The sequence below is a fragment of the Eleutherodactylus coqui genome, chromosome 2, assembly GCF_035609145.1.
Source record: "Eleutherodactylus coqui strain aEleCoq1 chromosome 2, aEleCoq1.hap1, whole genome shotgun sequence".
NCBI classification, from domain to species: Eukaryota; Metazoa; Chordata; class Amphibia; order Anura; family Eleutherodactylidae; genus Eleutherodactylus; species Eleutherodactylus coqui.
Window position 1 is genome coordinate 11,624,928 of NC_089838.1, and position 26,503 is coordinate 11,651,430.

Below are 26,503 nucleotides of genomic sequence, written 5' to 3' on the forward strand. Positions count from 1 at the left end.
TATGTCTGCACTGGGCCTTGAGAAAGTCTTACTCACTGGTTGCTCACTCTCTTCCTCTTTGGGGCTCACTCCATCTTCATTACAGCAATAAGCACTCCGGGAAGCCTCTCTTCCTCTTCCATCTTTAACACCTGAGGGCTGAAGGTGCCCCCATGTGTATCTGTGTTTTTCTCTCTTTGATGAAAGACCTTTTCCCGCTCTCAAGCACTCACATTTATACATTCACTCAGACCACGTGACAGGATAGAATTGTTACATTTACAGACAGTCAGCTCACACTTTGCAGACATTAACCTCTCATTTGCTGCAGCTGTGCAATACACATACCAGAATGACCAGACAGTTTTGCACAGTGCATCTACATGAGACATTACATGTGTGACATTATGGAGGGGGCCAGGAAAGCATGTACTGGGCGACTACAGTTCCCCCCTACTTAAAAGTAAGCCAACCCTGGCGCCTCCAAAGCAGAGTGTAAGAATCCGGAGTGGGGTCATCTTTAGTGTTTGACTTCCAATGCACCTGAAAGGCCTCTGCGCAGTCACAGAATGTGCAAAGCGAAACCTATAAACACAGCTCCTACCCATGGTAACCTATGTACAGGAATAACCCACCCCAAGTGTACGGAGACGTCAAGAAGTGTCATTTCTGTGTATGGTTTTTTGTTTGTGACAGCATGTAAGGACTATGACTTGCAAGTACATTAAGAAATTCTACTAAGCTAACCAGAATTCAGGGACACTAGTATTGCAATGGAGCACAGTCATAACTCTTCTCTCCGAAGACTAAAAGAATTGAGATAAGTGGAATAACCATCACTTTCTCTTTTGAGGATGAAACACACTGTGACCAAATTAAAAATTAGAATGGGCGACTGGCAGGAAAAAGAGAACAAGAGCTGAGTGGAATGACCATCACTCTCCCTGACAAAAGTAGAACAATGTGAAAGGAAGGCCCCGCCTGCTGAGATAGACAGCACGGACAGCTAGCACTGAAACGTGACATAGGGAACGCAAGAAACCTCCAGTCATACACATAAATCACACACACCATGCATACAGATCACACACACGTGGGATTTCTAATCTAAGTGTTTCTACATTAGTATATCTAAATTAGCATATTACATTTAAAGAAAAATATATTATTTTAAATTAGAAGTGAGCAAGTGAAACAACAGATAAACACTGTATCAATCACCTTCCTGCACATTACTTGACCATTATAAACGTTGCATAACTTTATGAACTTCTCAATATGAAAAACAAAAGCATGCGTTGAACTATGAAAAGGGATTAAAACTTTAAAGTCCTTTTTAAACAAGGGGCTTAACGGGGAATTAGGAACAAATGTCTCTTACAAAAGGAGTCTCTTACAACAGAGTTCCGGTGGTGGATCAATATCCACGGCGGGTATTCCACTTGAGTGGTCACATTGTCCCTCCTGAACATGTAGGGAGGGTGCGGGGGCTCTGCGGCATCCCCGGTGGGCACATCAGTTCACTGAATGGTAGTGGCAGAAAATGTAGAATCGGTGGGCAACCAGATTAGTTGGGGATCTTCCTCCCAGTAGAGTGGTTGCCTCCGGAGGGACAGTCCAGCTGCACCCTTGGAGACAGGGCATAGCCTCAGGTGCCTTAGCACTGGATCCATCTTACTCAGATGGAGATTTGTAAAATTCTGGCACAAGGGGTCTGCAGGTAACTTCTACACTTGGGGGTTGTTAAAAGTCCTGGTGGGGGTAGTCCTTCCCCCTACTTATGCTTGGCCAGAGCGCGGTCTTTTTTGTGCCAAATACTTGGCGGGAGTGAGCTGGAGAGAGCTTTGGTGATTGGGCAAACATTTGTAAATTGTTAACACGGTTCCTCTTTCTGGGTAGTACCTCTGCATCATCGCAGGCATGTCTGTGTGGCACATGAGATTCAATCCTGTTCCTAGTGATACCAAAAAGAAGTAGGGTCCTGCAGCGTCCTGTAGGTTGACCCCGGACACATGGCATACACTGAGAAGCTGGGAAGGAAAGATGCTGGCTTGTCACCATGGCACTTACCACGCTCCCTCCCGTAGGGATGCACGCAGCCAAGGCCAGGGCAGCGCTGGGCCTTTTCCGGACACCCTCAGCATGGGAATGTTCAATAAACATTAGGAGAGGTGAAGGGATTGTCACAGGTGACGCCACCATTCTGACACACACTGGCATGAGCATCGGTGGGGAAATAAACGAGCCACAGACAGGAGTATAGTACCTCAGGTACCCAGGAACGGTCAGGGCCTGGAGTGACATTACTGGGTAATAACGTCAAACAATACAAGGCAAAAATCAGCAGTATTCTGAGTGCAGGCAAAATGAAAGATACATACAGACAGACTTGACGATGAGTACCTCCACACAGTGATCCTACACTTTAGGACGTCTGTGTGTGTGACAACTGTAAACACGTACCTCCACCCAGCGGTCCCAGACTTCAAGATGCTTGGGTGTGAACAGTTGAAGATGAAACAGTACCTCTGCACTGGGCCTTGAGAAAGTCTACTCACTGGTTGCTTACTCTCTCTCTCGGGGGTTCACTCCATCTTCATTACAGCAATAAGCACTTCGGGAAGCCTCTCTTCCTCTTCCATCTTTAACACCTGAGGGCTGAAGGCACTGCCATGTGTATCTGTGCTTTTCTCTCTCCGATGGAAGACCCTTTCCCGCTATCAAGCACTCACATTTATAGCCTCACTCATACCACGTGACAGGATAGAATTGTTACATTTACAGACAGTCAGCTCACACTTTGCAGACATTAACCCATCATGTGCTGCTGCTGTGCACATAATAGAATGACAAGACAGTTTTGCACAGTGCATCTACATAGGACATACATGTATGACCTTATGGAGGGGGCCAGGAAAGCATGTACTGGGTCACGACAATGACTAGGGGCCCAATGGAGGCTCTAAAAGGGCCTGATGACCAGGGCCGAAAAATATACCATGCCACATGGAAGGAGAGGGAGTCTCCTTTATCACAGGGGACTCAGTCCCTGAAGAAGCAGATAGTGCCATGGACCCAGATTCGATGACAATGTCGTGGACCCAGTGGCGAAAGAAGTGTCTAAACACACAAGACCGGTCAGATAAGACATTAGTGCGCATACTAGGGACTATGAGAGACGAATATCACTGACATTATGACGTACTGTTATTATGAAGCAGTATTTATGGCGACCAATTAACGATGTTAGGAAGTGTCGGTATGTGTCGTGAAAGAAGTGAAGCAATGCCATGTGTAGATGTGAAATTCTGTACAAGGGGACAGGGCAATTCAAAGTAGCAGATATGTGCAGATAAAAGATTATGTGAGATGGAAGTGTAAGGAAATGTACTTTTGCACCTACAATGACGTGGGACTCCTTAATTGTAGTATGAAATACGATCAGGAGAATGAAGTGCTACAAGGATAGTAGTTAGTAATGCTTGAAGTTCGAAGTGCCTTGTCTCGCCAAGGTGTTCCCTTTATATAGGCATGTGGATATATGAGTGACTGCGTTAAAAATACACTATTTCTCAAAAAACACTCCGGCCCCCAGAAGAAGTTGTTGTTTTGCTGCAAACCCGAGCATGTAGTTCCATCTCAGGCAGATATACAAATGATGAGAATTGTGGTGTGATTAGATGAAGGGTATTGTCACCTGAGGCCCTAGAAGTGGTGCAGCATCCAAGGAGCAGACCCACAGCTGAAGAGATGGCTGGGAAGATAAAGATTACTTCGGTCACAGTGGCTCTACCATCTCCTCCCCTTGGGTAGCACGAAACCCGTCCAAGTCACATAGAAAAGTAACACAGTTACATTAATGTCCTTTTGTCACTCGTGACGCCACCTTTCCGTCCTCTGTGGGGAAAGCTGGATGCCATTAATAACTCAGTCCACACACAGGGAAAAACTTCACGGACAAACCGGGAAGGGTCGGTAGTGTCTGTTTACTGTAACTGAATCTTCGTAGCATCAACAAGCTGGCACAGATACAACGAAATAAAGTGGTGTGCCAGGGAGGATTCTCTGGGTATTCCGGACGATCCACAGTCCCAGTTATCTGTGTGATCCCACTCCTGGCGAATGTCTCTCTCTCTCTCTCCACACTCACATACATTTGTCCTTGACTTCTGGCCATGCAGCGGTCCTTCTCTCATACTTAGTATCTAAAGGTAGTACTGGAACACTCTGGGAGAGCTCGTCCCAGGCCAAGCAGTAGGAGCCGCTCCGCTTCCTCTATTCTCCACACATTGGATGATCACTGAAGTGTGGATCTCAGACTTCTCTCACTTTTTCAAGCAGACCCCCTTGCACTACATCTTGCAACCACATATATATATATATATAACATGGTCACATGATGTACAACATGATTCATTTCTCAGACATAATCCAGACATTAACCTATTCAGTGCTGCAGAGGTGCAATGCACACCACAAACGCACACCTCATAGAAGACACTGACAATACAAATGCACAAGACATACATTTATCATTATGGAGAAGCCCCACTATCATTCTGTGCGGAAATTCCATGGCATTTACAGTAGCAGCAATATCATACCACCCATCCTGCTCCAGGGCCCCTGTTACAGATCCTGCTGTGGGGCCCCAGAACTTCACATCACTTCTCTAAGCACAATTCTACCCACAAGTTCAGTTGAATAGCTATTATATAGTGAATAATAGCTGGAGGACGGCTCTGAAACAGGTTCACACACACATATACATACAGTGACATATAATGCCACCCTTATGCCAGAGGCTCCTGCCAGCTGTGATCACCCTGTGCCACCACAGAACTGGGCGGGGCCCCTAGAAGTGCCAACCTGAATACAATCTCTTTACCCTAAGCCAAGTGTCTGTGATGTAGATCTCTTACGGTGCTGCAAACAATGCCAAGACTGGCATCAGGTCCTGCTTCTCTGTGCCAAGTCACTAATGACACAAGAGTTACCCACTTTTTAGTTTGGGTTTTTTTTCCGGGTCCTGACAAATACTTGCGGAGAAGCAAACACCTCGGCTCTGCTGATTTACATGAGTTACACAATTAGTTTCCTGCTTCATTACTCATTGACCTGCGTTGGGACACAGAGATGAGCTGCAGATCTTACTGAGGCGGTACAGAGCTGGTGCCTGCTCTCACCTGGGCAGGTGACTCCGTAGAGCTCCGTCAAACCTGCAGCCGGAGAGATGGAGAAGGAAAGTGACGGTGTGGATAACCCGACATTTGAGGTCAGAGCATGTCACTAATATATATATATACTCACACATCTATAACATTCTAGTGTTGGGGTCACTACCAAGAAAGTAACAAAGGTTCCCTAATTGTGGGGCTGAGATGAAAAGAATCTCACTCAGATAATTACTAATCAGTTCATCTAGAAGAGAGGGAGGGCACTTGTTTCTTAATGGGTGCAGAAATCGCCTACACCCCTGGGCACTCCGGGACATTGCTCCCTCCTACTAATTAGTTGCGATAGACAGATAAGCTATAGCAGTGCCAAATTGTCCCAATAGTCAGTCTGCCCCTGGATCCAGATACTATTGTCAATTTGATATGTCCGTGCCCCCCTCCTGCACACCTTACTGGTAGCACCTCATATTTGGGCACTATAAGGTACTTTGCATAAGTGCTATATGGCTGCATTATGTGGGCGCTGTATGGCACTGTTATGTGTTCACTCTATGGTATAGACAGTATATGTGTGCACTGTATGGCACTGTTATGTGTTCACTCTATGGTATAGACAGTATATGTGTGCACTGTATGGCACTTTTGTACATGCACTATGACCGTGTTATGTGGGCACTGGTTTGGTACTATTATCTGTTCAGTGTATGGCACGCTTGTATCTACACTGTATTGCAGTACTGTGAGCACTCTACGGTACCGTTATCCATTCACTGTATGGCAAGTCTTAGTCACCACTTAGTTGTATTATATGGGCACTGTGATGTACTGTTATGCGTTCACTGTATGGCACTTTTGTATATACACTAGCACTGCATTATGTGCGCACTTTTTGGTATTTCTCGGTCACCTTTGTATAGGCACTTTATGGCAGTATTATGTGAACGCTGTGTAATAGTATGTTCTCATTAAGTTGCTCTAGAACGCTGTGCTGTGATTGGTTGCTATGAGGAGCAAACAGTTGAAGCCCCTGCCCACTAACTTAAATTGGCTCATGAAGAGTTTGCGTACCACGTTTGGTTGAGATCCATCAAGGCATGTAGGAGCCGATGCAGAACGAAGAAACTAAATGTCACTTTTCTACAGTATCTCTATCTACTTCACACTTTCTTTGCAACATTTTTCTGTGTCACTCGATTTGCTACATTTTCAGAGTTCCCTGTCATGGCGGTAGAAGCAGAAACCAAAAATGGCCACAGCACGCAAAATAAATGTACTATCAGAGGTCTACATACCTGTAATCAATACTCTAACCACATTAAATAATGCAAGGGTTTCGGTATATAATTCGATCAAATTACATTGGCCCGTCTACTAACGTCGAGGTGACCAAGCTCAGATGGGTCCTAACTAGAGATGAGTGAGTAGTGCCTTAGTCGAGTACCTGCCCGCTCGTCTGTAAAGCTTCGGCTGCCGGCGCGGGTGACAGGGGAGTTGCGGCAGTGAGCAGGGGGAGCGGGGGGGAGAGAGTGAGAGATCTCCCCTCCGTTCCTCCCCGCTCTCCCCCCGCCGCTCCCCGCCCCCCGCCGGCAACCGAATCTTTACAGACGAGCGGGCAGATACTCGACTAAGGCACTACTCACTCGAGTAGTTAGCCTTAGCAAGTATACTCGCTCATCTCTAGTCCCAATGCTAATACCAGGTGAAAAATCTCAACCTGAGAGAGTTGGGATCCTACTAGAGATGAGCCAACGTACTCTTTTCGGGTGTTTTTGCACTCGAGCAACGGGGTTGAAGAGGGGAATGGGGGGGGGGGGAGAGAGAGAGAGCTCCCCCCTCTTCCCCACTGCTACCCCCCACTCCACCACGCCGCCCCCCGAATCTTTTCGTCCGAGCAGTTAGTTACTCGGAAAAAGCGGTGCTCGAGTGCAAAAACACCCGAACCGAGTACGCTCGCTCATCTCTAGTTCCTACCTTTCAGAATGCTCCCCTCTTTGGACTAAGCCAACAAATAAAACCAGCGAAGGTAGTTTTGGCTGCCCTCACTTGGTTGTGCACACCTGCCGCCCATTTACCTTCTGTCCCTCCTACTGGAACATCTAAATGGTATCCTACCTTCCCTGGTTTTATTTGTAGGCTTAGTCCCAAGAGAGGAGCATTCTGAGAGGTAGGAACCCAACTTTCCCAGGTTGAGATTTACCGCCTGGCTTTAGCATTAGGACCCATCTGAGAGCTCGGTCACCTCGACGTTAGTAGACGGGCCAATGTAATTCGATTGAATTATATACCGAGACCCTTGCATTACTTAATCTGGATAGCGTATTGATTATAGGTATGTAGACCTCTGATAGTAAATTTATTTCTGCTTGTACTGTATGTTGCAGCCGTGGTTTAACGACACCTATAGATTTCTATTGAGATATATTTCCATTTGGTAGTGCTAACCTATTTTATATTTTTTTCCCTGCCATGACCGTAGGCGTGAGTCATCTCCAAATATAAGAGGGTGTTCACACTTATGCAACCACATTATTTAAGTTTTTCTTCTCTAGCCTAAATGATTTCACAAGGAACGGGTCACATGGAAGGTGGAAAGAAATCTGAAATGATTCATTATTGGCGGATTTTGTAACATGACAAAAATATGGCATTTTATCATAATCTGTGGAGAGTTTACAACACGTCAAAGGGGTCAGATTGTTGGAAGGTATCAGTCAGGAGAAGGGAACCAAAACCTCTCCAAGGCATTGCATGTACGAAGGGGCACAGGGAAGACGTCGTCAAGATGCCGATTAAATTTGGCACAACAGTGACATTACCAAGAACTGGATGTCTTTCAAAAGTTGATGAAAAGACTAGAAGAAAATTGTCAAGAGGCCAACAGCAACATTAAAGGAGCTGCAGGAGTTTCTGAGAAGTACTGCTTGTGTAATGCATGTGACAACCATCTCCTATATTCTTCATATGTCTGGGCTGTGTGTGGGGGGGGGGGGGGGGGGAAGGGGCAAGACATAAGCCTTTTCTAACAAAGAAAAACATCCAAGCCTGGCTGTGTTTTACCAAAACTGCCATCAAGTCTGCTAAAAGTACATGGGAGAACGTGATCTGTCTGATGAGACCAAGGTTGGACTTTTTGGCAAGAATTCAAAAAGGTATGTTTGGCACAAAGCCAATGCTGAGTATCAGCAGAAGACCACCCGATCCACAATGAAGATGGTGGGGGCAGCATTATATGGGAGGCTGCTTTTCTGCTGCTGGAACTGGGGCGTTAGTCAAGGTGGACGGAATTATGAACAATTCCATATATTAGTTCATTTTGGCACAAAACTTTCAGGCCTCTGCTAAAAAGCTGAAGATGAATTTCCCCTTTCAGCATGACAACGACCCAAAGCAGACCTCCAAATCACCAAAAGAATGGTTTCTCCAGAAAAAGATCAAAGTTTTGGAATGACCCAGCCGGAGTCCAAACTTGAATGGCTGTTGGCCTTTCCTCACTGCATCACATGTGGCTACACAGCCAATCAGAGCCTTTTTCTAGAAGCTTCCCACTGTTTTCGAATAGCTCCCTTCACTTCTATTAGCAAAAACCTCTGCTTTTGTTGGAGCTCCCTCTTGTGGCCAACTTCAACAGCACAGTCTGTAAGTTAAATCTAGAGTTGCATCCTGAATGCCATAGAGTGGCCAACATTGGCCGAGCCATGATCATAAGAGGGGAGCAGGGCACTGCTCACCCCCCTTACAATTAGACAACAATTGCTATACTCTCCTCTATACATTGCGTTACTGACTACAATGGGTTAAATATCATCACTCGAGCCAGCCCACAACAAGTTACTTGATTAATTTCAGCTACATATACAATACCAACATGCAGTGTGTTTTTATCTAATCTTGAACTCTATCCACCTGATGGTCACCAAAGCCATCAGAGCATAATGCATAATATGGGGGATGGGTGGGGTGATGATGGTAATGGTGCAAGAGAAATAAGTTTCCCGAAACTACAGTAATATTCCATACATGAGAAGGAAAAATACGAGGCAAGATTATGTAATGTACAGTAGAGTCAACATGGAAACAGATATGGGAATTCTAATTAATTACAGACTTAACTGGAGCTACCAGTGTCAGGCAGCTGCTGCCAAGTCTATTAGGATCATGGGGTGCGTTAAAAGAGGTACATGATGAGAAAATAAACTCAAACTAATTTACACCACAGACCAGTCAACAAATTAGATTTTAACCCTTTCCAATCCACTGTCTGACGTCTGAAGACATTCTGATTGAAGGCTGTACAGCTCCGATATTAGAAGACGTCCGGCAGGGTATTCTTACTGTAAATTACTGGCTGCTCTGTTGTCAGGGGCCTCTCCAGCATGTCACATAGCGCAGTACTGGCTCTAGCCAGCAGATGGCGCCATTGTATAATGGCAGAAAGAGAAAGCCCCCTAGGAAGCCCTGAATCTAAAATTGGATTGAAAAAGGTTAACCCCAAACTGCTTACATCCTGGCTGGGTGGTATTTAATACGCACCATCTGCAGTGGGAGACAGCTATGACTGACAGCCGGCTGCAACAGTAGGGGTCGGTAAAAACACAGATTTCTGCTGCTAACCTCTTACATGCAGCGATCAATGTGGATCGCGGCATGTAAAGGGTTCACAGAGGGAGGGCGCTCCCTCTGTGACTTTATTGACCCTCTGCTATGTAAGAAGACAGCTAATGGGTTGCCGTGGCAAGCGGATGCCTGTAAAAAGATATGAGAGCTTTTCTGGTTCAAGTCACATACAGGGACTTTAAAAAATGTAAAAAGTAAAATACTAAAAAAAAAACAACCTTTTTGCACACCTTCTCCTGTTTGTATTACAAAAAATATGTATTTGGTATCAGAATATCCATAACGATCTGTACAATAAATTGAATACACTATTTATCCTGCATGGCAAAAACTATAAACAAAACAACCTAAAAAATGGAGCCAACATGCTTATTTTTTTCATTTTCTCTCTCAAAAAAATGCAATAAAAGTGATCAAAAAGTCGGATGTACCCCAAAATGGTACCAATGGAAACTACAACTCATCACACAAAAAAAAAAGCCCCCACAGAGCTCCGTCCATGGGAAAATAAAAATAAGTTATGAGAGTTGAAAGCAGCAATGCATAGAAAATTTTTTTTAAAAAGAAATTTTTTTTGTGCAAAACGGAAAAAAACTAAAAATATATATTTCTGGTATTGTCGTAATCATACTGGACCGTAGAAAAAAACTATCATGTCATTGAAGCTCCAGGATTAACTCTGGGGGAGAAAAAAAACAATGGCAGCATTTATGTGTTTTCTCTCCCTGCCCTCCCCAAAAAATTAATAAAAAGAATCACAATACATTATATGCACCCAAAAATGGAACTAATAAAAACTACAGCTCTCATATGGCCATGTCGACGGGAAAATAAAAAAAAGGTGTGGCTTACGAAAAGTGGAAATTGGGGGAATAAAAGAATGCAGGCCATCTATAAGCAGAGAGACGGTGAGGGGAACACTTAGCTAATAAATGAATTCTAGTCTCCAGGTTTTGTCACCGAGGCAGAAAAGTTCCCTATATTCCAAGTTCCTTCAATCACCGAAGGGAACCACGAAATATAAAACGTAGCTTTTATTAGAAATAAATAAAATGGAAAATTGCGTGATTTGATGTATGTCGCTATCTCTATGCGTATAGGGTCATATAGACCAGGGGTCCCCAACTCCAGTCCTCAGGGACCACCAACAGGTCATGTTTTCAGGATATCCTATAGTAAGAACACCTGTGGCAATGTCTGAGGCACCGACAACATCACCTGTGTGATACTGAGGAAATCCTGAAAACATGACCTGTTGGGGGTCCCTGAGGACTGGAGTTGGGGAACACTGATGCCTCTTCTCTGCACCTATTCAGTTCTATTGTCCATATAACTCTGAGATCACCTCTCCATAGGGGAAGTTAAATTTGCACTATCTCTGGTTAGTGTGTAAAAGACCAGAGATAAACTCTATGAGTACCCTCTATTCATTCACACACGATATCACCTCAGGGAGAATAAAGAGGTTGTATTCAATAGAGTCACTATTGGAAGCGGCACAAGTAATTTAATAGAGCTTATGCACGTTCCTAAGAGATGTGCTGTATTCAGATATGATAAAGAAATGACATTGCAGAGAGGCACATACAGTACTATAATCTAACTCCCATTCAGTAAATTAGATCCCTTTATTCACTGCTCCTGATAAATAATACTATTACTTCTGTCCCATCGGGTCAGCTAAACTGTACTAGCATATGTTCGATCATGGATAGCTGTCCCTAAAAGTTCTAGGGAACTGGATTGAACTTTTATTTTTATTCCGTTCCCTCCTATCACCATCAACGCGTTTCTGCAGTTATATTACTAATACTGCGTCATCAGGATGGAACATTGTGGAGACATGTCATGACAGCTCTGACGGCTGTGATCATTTGAGCATAGAACATAGTCTCCAGGTTTAGATCAATTACATCTTAGGATAGTAAAGGAAGCAGCGGAAGTAATTGCTGAACCGCTCGCCATAATCTTTGAAAATTCCTGGAGAACAGCAGAAGTCCCAGAAGATTGGAAAAGGGCAAATGTTGTCCCCATCTTCAAAATAGGGAAAAAGATGGATCCAGGAAACTACAGGCCTGTGAGCCTGACTTCTATGACGGGAAAGATCTTTGAACAAATGATTAAACAGCATGTATGCAAGTACTTGGATGAGAATGGAGTAATTAACCAGAGCCAGCATGGGTTTATAACAAACAAGTCATGCCAGAATAATTTTAATCTATGACAGAATCACCGACTGGGTTGATAGGGGAAATGCAGTAGATATAGTATATCTTTGACTTTAGTAATGCATTTGACAAAGTATCTCATACTATACTTATTGAAAAAAATAACCAAATACGGGATTGACAAGGCAACTGTTAGGTGGATTCACAACTGGCTGAGTGATCGTACTCAAAGAGTGGTCACAAATGGCTGCACATCCAAGTGGAAGAATATACCAAGTGGGGTACCACAAGGTTCTGTCCTAGGCCCAGTGGTGTTCAACATTTTTATAACTGATCTGGAGGAGGGAATTGATGGGAAACTGATCAAATTAGCAGAGGACACAAAGCTAGGAGGGATAGCTAACACTAGGGAAGAGAGAGAGGATTCAAAAAGATCTAGAAAAGTTTGAACAGCGGGCTGCGACTAACAGAATGGTATTTAACAAGAAGAAGTCCTGCATCTGGGCAAGAAAAATTTAAAAAGCACATACAGAATGGGACGAATCTGGCTAAGCAGCAGCACATGTGAAGAAGACTTGGGTACACTAATAGATCATAGACTGAACATGAGTCAACAATGTGATGCATTACATAGACAAACTGGAGCAAGTTCATAGAAGTTACCAGGATGGTGAACGGTCTGCAAATCATGTCCAATGAGGCTGAGAGGAGACTTAATAGCGGTCTACAAATATCTGAAGGGCTGTCCCAGTGCAGAGGGATCAGCCCTATTCTCATCTGCACAAGGAAAGACTAGAAGCAATGGGATGAAACTGAAAGGGAGGAGACACAGATTAGATATTAGACAGCGAGGCTGATCAATGAGTGGAACAGGTTACCACAGGAGGTGGTGAGTTCTCCTTCAATGGAAGTGTTCAAACAAAGGCAGGACAGACATCTGTGTGGGATGATTTAGTGAATCCTGCACTGAGCAGGGGGAGGTCCCTTCCAACTCCACCATTCTAGGATTCCAAAAAAATCATTGCTTCCTTAAGGACAAAATAGTCCCAACCGATTTTTACGTTTTTTTCATCATCGCATTCTAGAAGCCATAACTTTTTAATTCTTCCATTGAAATAGCCCTACGAGGGCTTGTTTTTTGTGGGACAAGTTGTATTTTCTAACGGCATCATTTTTGGGTACATATAACATATTGTATACATTTTTTATGGGGATTGGGGAAAAAATTCTGCCAATTACTTTTTGGATTTCATTATTACGGCATTCGATATGATAACATTACTCTCTGGGTTAGCGCGATCTCGGCGATTACAAGTTAATACAGTTTTTTAATGTTTTGCCATTTTTGTACACAATAAACACTTTTATTTTAAAGATTTCCTTCCGTTTTGCCGCATTCCAAGAGCCGGAACCCGTTTGTTTTTCCATCCACGGAGCTCTTAGGTCTTATTTTTTGCGCGATGAACTCCAGTCTTCATTTATCTAATTTTTGCGAACAAATAATATTTTTAATGCTTTTTATTCTAGTTTTTTCTAGAGGCAAGATTAACAAAATCTGCAATTATGGCATGTTTTTCATTTTTTTCACCGTGCAGTATAAATAATATATCACATTACTTCTGCCGGCCGGTGCGATTTTGTCGATACCAAATTTCAAAGACCCCTAACATTTTTCTTCTTTTGTCAACGGAGCTGTGTGGTTTTTTTTTTTGTGGAATGAGTTGTACTTTTTATTAGCACCATTTGTTGATCCATGCAATGTTTCGATCACTTTCTATTCCGTTTTTTGTAAGGCGAGAGAGGCAGAATTAACTATCTTTGCCATGTTATTTGAACTTTTTTCCACGAAGTGCACTGTACAGGTTAAATGATGTACTAACCTTTGTCTTTGAGTCATTCTGAATGCAGTGATACTACATGAGAGATTTGTTTTACATAGTAAAGGGGACGTTTTGAGATTTTTATTTTAAAAAATTTTTTACACTTTTTTTTGTCCCACTAGGGGACTTGAATATCAGCATCTCTCATCATTCTTCTAACATGCTTATATACTTCAATACAGTAATTAGAGATGAGCGAACCTACTCGGCCACGCCCCTTTTACACCCGAGTGCCGTGATTTTCGAGTACTTCCGTACTCGGGCGAAAAGATTTGGGGGGCGCCGTGGGTGAGTGAGGGGTTGCAGCGGGGAGTGGGGGGAGAGGGAGAGAGAGAGGGCTCCCTCCTGTTCCCCGCTGCTACCCCCTGCTCCGCCACGCCTCCCCCCGCCACCATAGCTAGCAGACCCACAAGCAATATCTAAGTCTCTAGGTGCCATAGCAACCAATGGGACCCCACAATCACATCGAGGGGCTCTAATGGGTGACAGATGGAGCCCCTCCCTCTGTCAGCCTTTTACTTGCTGTGGTCGCACTGACTTCAGCGTGTAAAGGGTTAAACAGCGGGACTCTGTTGTTTCTTTGGTCCCCGGTGTTAGATCAAGTGTCTGGCTGTCATCCAACAGCTGAGGACCCACTCCCCTGGCATGGGAGACCCACCCTAGGCTTCTAATGCAGCGCCATCTTTTGACAGCAATGCAGAATAAAGCCCCTTAATGGCCGCCATTAAACGACGTATGGGTGGTTGTTAAGGGGTTAAAGGTGTTTTTGGGAACTAACATATCAAGAGCAGCTTGATTAGCGTGCATGCGTGACTCCGAATCCCCACCAATCAGCTGATTGAAGAGACTATTGCACCCAAGTTAATTCAATACAAGACCCAACCCATGGACAAGGATAGCGCCGTGTTTGGAAGAAAGCAGCCATGTTTTTCTAACCCTGGACAAACCCTTGAAGTGTGAGAGGCGGCTACCTGAGTGCCACTATGACTCCAGTCAGCTGACTGGTGAAGATTCTGAGTGGCGGACCCCACCACTAAGGATAGATATCAATAGTTTCGTGTTGGAAAACCCTTTTAATTTGGAATCAGATTTTTTTTTTTTTACACATTAGATGAGGATAATGACTCCAAGACAAGGGTTTGCCTTTCTCTGGATCAACATTGCAGAATAATAGGCTGAACTGATGGAATTTTCGACACAATGTTACAATATGCGCACAGCGTGGTTACACTTTTACTACAGTAACCTGATATGTTATACAAACAGCGCAGAAGAGTCACTAATCCAGGATACTCATATATATATATGGAGCTGCCAACACAAACACAGAATGTGACTGTTGTTCTTTCCAGCAATAAAGGTCTCTTGTGTTAGTATTACATGTGCTGGGCTGACCCTGAGCTCACCACAGAAGAGGAGCGCAAGTGTCTGGAGAGGAATTTACTCCATGCAAAGGACACTTCCAAGATCCTCTCCAACCTTGGCAGGAATAGTACAGTTGTGAGGTTGTATCCAGCGTCAAGGAGGAACAAGTATCTTGCTTCATAAAATCATAACTTGATTAACCCTTTCCAATTCACTGTCTGACGTCTTAAGACATTATGATTTAAGGCTGTACAGCTTCGATGTTGGAAGACGTCCGTCAGGGTTCTCTTACTGTATATTGCCAGCCTCTCTGCTGTCGGAGCCTATCCATCATGTCACCTCATGCAGTACTGGCTTTAGCCAGCAGATAGCGCCGTTGTATAACGGCAGAAAAAGAGTAAGCCAAAATTGGATTGGAAAGGATTAATACATTTCTAAAAGCAGACATAGCAACAGGATCAGTGCACGGGTATTAGTGTATCTTGACGCCACCAGGAAGTCCTGGTGGAGACAAGACAGACTGCCTAGGAACGCCCCCAGAAGCTAATTGGCTGGAGAGAAGGCTTGCCATCAGGTCCTGGCAGCTAAGTTAAATTATCCTGTCCCCTGTGTTAGCCCCGACCCTTTCATGGGCACTGCAGGTCTGCCTTCCACGGCTGTTTTTAGTGCTCCCATGTCGTCCCACTGCTGCTGTTGTCCCCTGCTGGCTCCCCAGGTGTTCATACAGCTCTCCGCACCCCTGGTGTAAATAGTGGTCCCTGCGGCCGTTTCCCTGCCTGGTAATACTGCTCCCCTGCGCAGCATGTGCCGTCCAAGCTCATAAAGCAACTCCCTGTGGCTGGGCTGTTGTGGGCGTCGCTGAAATCTCCGCTCCTGCGGTTTGCTGTCCGGCGCTAAACTCCCACATGCTGCTCTTCACTCCCCACTGCTGCTGTTTCAGTCGGCCGGTGCAGCCAGCGGTTCTATCTCCCCGCTCATAGCCGATGTGACAGCTCCCGTGCCGCCTTCTATCGGCGGATCCCAATATCCATTGTCTCCTGCACGGTGGCAGCTTTATCTCTACGGCAGTGAAACATGTAAAGCAGCATCCTATGTATTGATTGCTGCCTTCTGTGGATGGTTAGGGTTAGCGATGATGTTCCTTTTAGGCTTAGATTATTAATTTTTAATATTTCCATCTTGTAACATGCAATTATTTACAACAATTAATGTAAGCCTAAAAGGAACACCATCCCTAACCCTAACTGTCCAGGGCAGCCAGCAATCAATACACACCGTGGTGGTAGGACCTTTCTGACGTCACCCAATAGGGAGCTAGGGGTGTGAGAGGGGCGTTCCACCTGTCAAACCCCTAGCTTCCTGGTGGCGTCAAGATACACTAATACCCAGTGCAAGATAAGTAATATATGTACACAGTGACTCCACCAGCAGTATAGTGAGTGCAGCTCTGGAGTATAATACAGGATGTAACTCAGGATCAGTACAGGATAAGTAATGTATGTACACAGTGACTCCAGCAGCAGAATAGTGAGTACAACTCTGGAGTACATAATACAGGATGTAACTCAGCGACAATACAGGATAAGTAATGTATGTACACAGTGACTCCACCAGCAGAATAGTGAGTACAGCTCTGGGGTATAATACAGGATGTAACTTAGGATCAATACAGGATAAGTAATGTATGTACACAGTGACTCCACCAGCAGAATAGTGAGTGCAGCTCTGGAGTATAATACAGGATGTAACTCAGGATCAGTACAGGATAAGTAATGTATGTACACAGTGACCCCACCAGCAGAATAGTGAGTGCAGCTCTGGAGTATAATACAGGATGTAACTCAGGATCAGTACAGGATAAGTAATGTATGTACACAGTGACTCCACCAGCAGAATAGTGAGTGCAGCTCTGCAGTATAATAGAGGATGTAACTCAGGATCAGTACAGGATAAGTAATGTATGTACACAGTGACTCCACCAGCGGAATAGTGAGTGCAGCTCTGGGGTATAATACAGGATGTAACTCAGGAGCAGTACAGGATAAGTAATGTATGTACACAGTGACTCCACCAGCGGAATAGTGAGTGCAGCTCTGGGGTATAATACAGGATGTAACTCAGGATCAGTACAGGATAAGTAATGTATGTACACAGTGACTCCACCAGCGGAATAGTGAGTGCAGCTCTGGGGTATAATACAGGATGTAACTCAGGATCAGTACAGGATAAGTAATGTATGTACACAGTGACTCCACCAGCAGAATAGTGAGTGCAGCTCTGGAATCGGTACAGAAAACGTTAATCAGTAATATCCTTTAGAATATCATTGACATGGAGGCAGGCGGCATACATATAGGAGGTGCAGAGGTTACAGCCTAAACATTCCAAAGTTCGCTCTACCACTGCAAAAAAAAAAAGGGACAGTGCTAAGGTGTCATTTTGAGGATTGCTCAATAAGGTGATAACTGCAGACAGAGATATCCATTTATTCTAGTTTGCTTTATTTCCTGTTGTTCCCTCCACTGAAATAAGGGCTTTGCATTCGCTTGCTCTCTGGGCACATGTGGGCGTCATGCGGATGCCTACATCTCACTGTAGGAGAGCCCTTCACATATAGGCCTCCTTCACACAGGCAACATGGCATCGCCGCGAGAAAATCACAGCGATAAAGCATTGCTGGTCCGTGCGATTACGCTGCGTCTTATCGCGGCAATACCGCAATTTTGTAGCATCACATGCGAGTATTTTCGGGGGGTGGGAGTGGGGCATGAAATATAAGCCCTACCCTGAAAATAAGCTGTAGCTGAAGAAAAAAAGAAAAATATAAAGTATACATCCCCTCTCCCGCACTGTCCTGGGCGCCGCTGAAGCTTCTTTTCAGTGCCCGGCCTGGTTTCTCTTCATCATCTTCTGGGCGGGGAAGCACTGGCTGTGATTAGCTGACACTTAGCCAATTACAGACAGCACTCAATGAATGACTGTGATTGGTTCAATCATAACCATTCATGGAGCACTGGCTGTGATTGGCTAAGCAGCAGCCAATCAAAGCCAGCGCTTCCAGGAGGCGGGAAGATGATGAAAAGAAACAATGCTGAGACCCAGGGAGAAGCTGCGGCGGCGCCAGAGAGCGCTTGTAAGGTGATGTATCTGTTTTTTAAATTTTTTTCCTGAAGCCACTGTTTAGTTTAGGGCTTTGACAGTAGGATTTCCTACTGTCAAAGTTGCATCACACCGCATGAAAATCGTGTTTTCGTGCGATGCGATGCAACAGAGAGAAAGGTTCCGTAGGTAAACATGGGCTATAAAACCTCACTAGTCGCGGGCAGATCGCCGGACCCATGAGTCTTTTGTGTCGGGTTGTTGCATGCTACAAAACATCGTATGTGTGAAGGAACCCAGAGGAAAGCATGGGCTTCACATACATGCGATTTGTAGCAATGCTACAAAATCGTTCGACTCTGTTGCCCGTGTGAAGGAGGCCTTATGCTCTTTCAAGCAAGTAGAGATGCATGACAGACCTGTAGAGAATGGAGAAGGAAAAGGAATGGCAGACATAAAACACAGGAGGCGCCAAAGCAAAGATGAATCTGCCCCCCCCCCCCCCCCCAATAATGGCGCCCAGTTTTGCCTCCCAAAGTGGAGGGATGGATCTTTTTTATTCCCCACTCTCTTACTTGCAATTAATACAGTTGCTCTGTAGGGAGGAGTCAGGCCAGTGGCAAAGGGGATGGGACTAATCAGGCTGGGGCCCCTCTCTCCAAGGGGCCACATACACCCTGGAGGAGGAAAGAGCAGGAAAACGTCTACACTTTTTTGTAGCTGAGTGATTAGAAACAGCACTCTGTACCTTACAAAATGGCTAATTATGGCTCCTATTTGGAGAACGAAGAGCAGCTCTGGAGCACATAATGCTGCTGTTACAAGTGAAACACCTAAAGCAAACTTAGAGAAGAGGAAATGTTATGATTAGGATGGAGAAACTGATGTCTGTCGATTTCTTGAACTTTTACTCTGCTACCCAGAGTCCATGAATTGTCCTAAAGTTCTCCCCGCTGTCAACAACCCGTTGCCCTCTAATCAAAGTTCCTCCTCCCTGACAGATAGAAGATGCCAATCATTATAACGTCATGTCTTCATTTGACACAAATGACCCCGGCCCAGAAAAGAAGAAAATCAGTCTAATGGACAACGACCGGAACAAGTTGGCGTATACAGTGACGGATGTGCCACCTTGGTACTTGTGCATCTTTTTGGGCATCCAGGTAAGTCTGGAAAGCCAACCTCATGGCGGCCATATTGGTCATCACCTATGAGCAGCCAAGTGAAGAGTTCATTGATTTGTCTCTGCTTTTGCCCTGCAGCATTATCTGACAGCCCTGGGGGGCATTGTCGCTATTCCATTAATCTTATCCAAAGAGCTATGCTTGACCTACGACCCCCTGACACAGAGTCACCTGATCAGCACCCTCTTCTTCGTCTCTGGAATTTGCACCCTTCTGCAGGTTCTGTTTGGAGTCAGGTAAACTCACACTTTTTCATACTGTAGTTCCTCGTGCCAAATTTACGGTAAAGTTCCTTTAATTCGGCATCCAACAGTCTGATAGACCGGCACCCAGAGCTGGAGTTAACCTGGAATGTATCTGGAGGTTTTCTGCCTTTTACACATATATTATGTATACTTTTCTATAAGCATCCGATAATCCAGAATGTCTGATAATCTGGCACCGATCACATGCTCTAAAAGCAGAATAAAAGGCATTTTATTGGTCGTTCTGTCTGAGGTTTTTTTTTTTAAGTTCGGTCTACATCTGTTTCTAGTTGACCAGTGGTGCTATTACCATACTTGCCAGCTTTTAGAAACTGCCTTGAGAGAGCAGTGTGCAAAATTTATGGACATAGACCACACCCCCACAAACAGGCCACACCCCCTTTTAAGATTGTAGACAGTGTAGGACAAATTTTATAACACGGCAGTCCTTGATAAAGTGACTCACCTCTAATACGTATATTTCTAAATAATAGTGAAAATAGCAGTTCTACACAGTGATAGTGAATATACTGCAGTTACCTCCAGTTATCACAGGTGGCATCTTCTCATATTGGAGTTGTTCAATTTCCTGTTTTTTTCTTTATCAAGGCCCAGATCGCCATGGAAATTTCTTCCAGCCACGACTTGTCTCTACACACTGTTCACATCCTGCCGTGACCCCTATAATCCTCCTATCAGTACCTTCCATTGTAAAGGGGCACTTAGACACCAAGATAATCCCTCAAAAGATGGCTTTTGAGCGATCATTTTGCATAATCTTCTAATTGGTACTAATGGCTATTAGTACCAATTAGCAGCTTGTGAGCCGCTGGGAGCTGAATTTATTCAGGGGACCACGGACTGTTTTCTGAATAAATTCTCTTCGTTCTGCCAGTGGGGCTAACAGCTGAGAATAGCTGAGACAATGCAATCAGCTCTCTCCGTGGGCAGAGCACAGTGTGCGGTCCTGCTTATCAGCTGTTCTGCTGAAGGACGAATTTGAAGCCAAACTGCAGTCCATTGTTCGGCAGATAACTGAAAGATGGGCACATTTACACGCAACGATTATCGCTCAAAAGATGGCTTTTGAGTGATAATTGTTATGTCTAAATGGGCCTTAATAGTGTCCCAAAACAATACTAGCCCCACAAAGCAATAGTATCCCCACACAGTAATAATTCCCCCATACTGCCCTCATGAACTAATCATGCCCCCAAAAGAATAATACCTGTTCTATGCCCCCACAATAAATACCCTCTCTATGTACTCTCATAATGAATAATGCCCTCTCTGTGACTGCACAGTCAGTGCCATTCTTCAGTTAGCTGGCACCTTGTGTGGAATCCCCCCTCCCAATAAGAACAAAACAATATATTTTGCACAGTCTGTATTTTGCTTGCACAGAAAGTAGCAACACAGCTGCATAACTACAAAGAACAGCTCTGCGAGTGCATGCTGTGCCAGAACCAAGCTCATAATATAAACAGAGCACCAGAACCAAACTCACTTCATAAATACAGCAGGAGAACCAAGCTCATAACAAATACAGCACAAGAACCAAGCTCAGTACATAAATACAGCAACAACACCAAAATCATAACATACAACACTAGAACAAAGCTCATAACATAAGTAAAGCACCAGAACCAAGCTAAGTACATTGTGTTGTGGTGGTGTAGATGGGATGACAGCAACACCTTGAACATCAAAGGGGAGAAGACAGAACCTGGAGAATGAAGATCATCCGGCTGAGCAGGCCTAAGAGGAGCGATCATCCCCACATCCACTTGGTGCCCTCCTCACAATCACACGGGTCGCATGTTGCTAAGGCAGTCATACCTTCAATAAATAATACCCTCTCTGTGCCCCCACCATATCTAATGCACCCTCTATGCCCCATAATAAATAATACCCTCTCTGTGCCCCCACCATATCTAATGCACCCTCTATGCCCCATAATAAATAATACCCTCTCTGTGCCCCCACCATATCTAATGCACCCTCTATGCCCCATAATAAATAATACCCTCTCCGTGCCCCCACCATATATAATGCACCCTCTATGCCCCATAATAAATAATACCCTCTCTTTCCCCCCACCATATATAATGCACCCTCTATGCCCCATAATAAATAATACCCTCTCTGTGCCCCCACCATATATAATGCACCCTCTATGTCCCATAATAAATAATACCCTCTCTGTACCCCCACCATATATAGTGCACCCTCTATGCCCCATAATAAATAATGCCCTTTTTCTCATTGGAGCACAAGGCGGTCATACTTCCCATCCAGTAACAGCCCTGTACTCGAGACTTGCCAACTATTCTGGGAGTGTGGGAGGTTTCCCTTTTTTCCGGGAGGCTCCTGGGCGGTCCGGTACAGTTGTCAAGTGTGGATATTACACGGGGGTTGTCACCCAGCTTTCAAAGAGTCCTGTAAAATATGACCAGGTTGTACTGCCGCATTCAGGAGTCATGTACCAACCCCTGTGGGTTTCTCCTAATCAGATATAATTATGCAACACCATGACAGAAGCGGCAAAGTAAGATCCTGTAATTATGTAATGATGAGTCCGACCAAAAGTCTTTATTTTATCACTTTGCAGGCACAAATATTTTCTTTTTCAACTCAACAAGTCATAAAAGCAGATTTCTCATTACGATAAAGCAGATAAGTAACCCCAGGCCTGGATGTGTTATGATACATTGCACTATCCTGGTGTCTGCTTATCAGTTTATAGGAGGGACCGGCCCTTTAACTATTAAAGGCCCTTTCACACACAACAATTATCGCTCAAAATTCATGCAAAACGGCCAAAAGTGAGTAATAATTATAATCGTTACGTGTAAACATGGGCAGTCGTACACTAGTCGTTCAATTGTCATTTAGTGCTGGTCTTTAGCCGGCATAAAAAACGTAATTTCATTGCTCAAAAATCGTTCCATTTGTTCGCCAACCAAAAAACATAGTAAGCAGTCCAAAGTCACATGTACCTCAAACTGGTACCAATAAATCTGCAATCTGAATGGAATTTTGAGCGGCTGCAGGATGGGGTCTGTTTGCCTTGTGTACATAATGAGTGCACTGTTTACTCATTATGTACTCTGCTGGACAGATGACCATCGCATAAACACGCCCAGCTGAGCAAACAACTCGTTGAGGAAATGCAGATGACTAAAAGCTATTTTTTGTACGTGTAATTTTATTCAAAAAATCTTGGCGGTTCGTTCAGTCACGCAGTTGTTTAAGCGATAATCGTTGCGTGTAAAAGGGACTTTACTGAACACCTCTTTTACAGCAGTCAATAATGGGCTTTAAATATGCACATTCATCATTTTAAGGTGGCAACTTGACTGACTATTGACAGCCAGGCTGTTGCTCGAAAGGCCGGGAGGGGGGGGGGGTAGAAACCTCAGATGCTGTCAATTTAACCCCTTACATGCTACCATCAATAGAAACTGCAGCATGTAAGCCGCTGTCTATCAGCATTCCACAGTGCGATCACAAGGTACCAATGGGCTCCCATGGCAGACTGACAAAGGCCTCCATGTCTGCCATGTAACTCAGCTTATTAGGTCCTATCTCCCGCAGACTCTAATAGGCTGCTGTCATAGGCTTAATAGAATGCACTACATAAGTAATGCAGTGTACTATCATAGCGATCGAACAATCACATCTTCAAGTCCCCTTAAGGGACTCAAAAAATAGTGTAAAAAAAAATTCAATAAATTTTAATTTAATCTAAAAATTAAGCTAAAAGAAAAAAATCCTTTTCTTAAAATGCAAAAACATATATTTAAAAACCAACACAATAGGTATTACTGAGCTGCTAACAATCCAAACAATGGAAATATTTTATTTATCTTGCATGGTGAACGCTGTAAAAATTATTTTAAAAAGTAATGCCAGAATTGCTATTTTTCTTTTGTCCGCCTACCAAAAAACATAGTAAGCAGTCCAAAGTCACAGGTACCTCAAACTGGCACCAATAAGGGTGCGTTCACACGAGCATGTTTTTGTCCGCACCTAGGTACGAGCAAAAACACGCGTGAACATAGCTGCGTGTTTGTTGTCAATGGAGCCGCGGCTGCTGCTGGTGGCTCCATTGAAAGCAATGGTCTGCCGCCACCCCTGCATTCTTTTTCAAGGAAGGGCTTTACATATAAGTCCTTCCCTGAAAAAGAAACATTTTAGTGCAAAAAAACCCAAAAAAAACGTGCCTCTCCGTCGCTGCCGTGACCCCGCGCGAGCATGAGGAACACATCTGCCGCATGTGGCAGATGATTCCTTCACCCCTGCTAGTTAAAAGAATTCCCTGCTGCAGCAGAGGAATTCTTTGATTCTCAACCGCAGCTATCACACACGACAGCTGCGGTAGAGAATCCTGCTGCCGGCATCCCCGTCAATGACTTTTCAGGGAAAGGCTTCATAAGCCCTTCCCTGTAAAGCTATTTAAAAAAGTGTATATAAAAAAAAAAAAAAATAAATACTCACCTCCCTTCAGGTGCTGGGGCTCAGTCGCGACTTCTGGCGCTGTCCCCGACTTTGTAGTTCTGAGCTATCAGCAGCCAGGGATTTAAAATATATATATACAGAAGATACCCAGGTTATACCAGTTTGGTCCATAACACTATATACAGGATGCATAACATATAGCAGCAGTACATATATAATTATATACAGAAGATACCCAGGTTATAGCAGCATGGTCCATATCACTATATACAGGATATGTAACTTATACCAGCTATACATATATAATTATATAAAGGAGATACCCAGGTTATACCAGCATGCTCCATATCACTATATACAGGATATGTAACTTATACCAGCTATACATATATAATTATACAAAGGAGATACCCAGGTTATACCAGCATGGTCCATATCACTGTATACAGGAGATGTATAACTTGTACCAGCTATACATATATAGTAGTACCTTGGGTTACGAAGGCATCAGCTTGCGAGCTTCTTGACTTGCGAGCAGGCTCTCTCCTGAATTTTTGCTCTGATTTAAGAGCAAAAACTCGGGTTTTGAGCCTGCTTGCAAGTCAAGAAGCTCGCAAGCTGAGGCTCGGGGAGGGGGGTCTAATACTCACCTACCGCCGGCATTCTGGTTCTTACGATGGTCTGCATCGTGCTGTAGACTGCCACGTCCTCCGCACCGAGCATTTCTTCCTGGAACAGGGGCTTGAATTCTCCGCCTCCAGCAAGCTAATGCTCTGATTGGTTCATCCAGCCCTGCTCCGCCAATGAAAGCCGGCGCTGGATGAACCAATCACATCCATTCAATGACGTAATTTTAAGATGCGGCCTCTGGAAAGGACGGGAGAACTCACGGGACGTCAGGAGAAACCACAGCCACAGTTATCTGTAGGTCCAGGCCCTGTACCACACTCTCTTCTCTCTCCTAATCTCTCCCAGTCCGCTCATGATCAGGTTCATGCTGACAAACTCCTGGGGGTAGTAGTCCCCGACAGTCATTTGGCCATTCTCTCAGCCTCTTCCATTCTGCCCAACACAGGTTGAAGGTACCTGTGTGGAACTCCTGAAGACCTCTCTGCTGCAGGTCCAGAACAGAACGCCCTAACAGACTCTCTCCCATATATAAAGTACAGTCACATGACAAACAAAAAGATACATAACCTAGACAGTCAACTCACATACAAGACAGTTAACCTATTCAGTGCTAGTAATAGTAGTAATAGTAACACCCCCCACCCCCCAACACTGCCCCCTGGATTAGCAGGGGTACTCTTTCCAGCCATTTCTGAGGAAGGGGTTGTGTTCCCGAAGCACGTTAAATGAGCTGGTTGTTTATAAAGAAAATAGGTGTCACTGAGGGGTTAAGAAAAAGATAAGTTGATGGAATGTTGAATGTAACTTACCTGATCTTTTGTATTTTGTAGGTTACCAATCTTACAAGGTGGAACGTTTAGCTTCTTGACCCCAACCCTTGCCATGCTCTCGCTTCCCAGGTGGAAGTGCCCAGAATGGACCCAAAATGCCACCCTGGTGAATGCAACATCGCCAGTATTTGTGGAAGTTTGGCAGTCACGGATGCGAGAGGTAATGTGGTATGGTATGCTAAGGCCATGTTCTCATGAAAATACAAGATCTGGTGCATGCTGGACATAAGAGGCACCATACAGACCCTACTGACTATAGTGGGGCAGTAGGCATTGTTCCAGATGAAAAAATATATCATGCTGCCTTATTTCTTCTGGGATTCTGTGCCAGATGTGTTCCAAATATAACCTGCAGAACAGATGTGAACATGACCAGAAAGGTGTATCCTTTTTGTTTTTACCCAATTGGTCAAAAGCAATCATTTTTAAAACATTACTTATAGGTGGAGTCACTATGTACATACATTACTTATCGTGTACTGATCCAGAGTTACATCCTGTATTATACCCCAGAGCTGCACTCACTATTCTGCTGGTGGGGTCACTGTGTACATACATTACTTATCGTGTACTGATCCAGAGTTACATCCTGTATTATACTCCAGAGCTGCACTCACTATTCTGCTGGTGGAGTCACTGTGTACATACATTACTTATCGTGTACTGATCCTGAGTTACATCCTGTATTATACTCCAGAGCTGCACTCACTATTCTGCTGGTGGAGTCACTGTGTACATATATTACTTATCGTGTACTGATCCAGAGTTACATCCTGTATTATACCCCAGAGCTGCACTCACTATTCTGCTGGTGGAGTCACTGTGTACATATATTACTTACCGTGTACTGATCCAGAGTTACATCCTGTAT

The 26,503-nt window shown here is 44.3% G+C and overlaps 1 protein-coding gene across 1 annotated transcript in view; it reads left to right on the forward strand.

Annotated features, from left to right (window-relative positions):
- Positions 1-4,999: 4,999 nt before the first annotated feature.
- LOC136610153 (solute carrier family 23 member 1-like) overlaps positions 5,000-26,503 on the forward strand; it is a 39,686-nt gene continuing 18,182 nt past the window's right edge. Inside the window, exons 1-4 of the mRNA XM_066589401.1 lie at positions 5,000-5,254; positions 19,284-19,445; positions 19,545-19,702; positions 25,633-25,792. Coding sequence (XP_066445498.1) covers positions 5,213-5,254; positions 19,284-19,445; positions 19,545-19,702; positions 25,633-25,792 — 522 coding nt within the window. The 5' untranslated portion in view covers positions 5,000-5,212. The remainder of the gene's footprint in view (positions 5,255-19,283; positions 19,446-19,544; positions 19,703-25,632; positions 25,793-26,503) is intronic.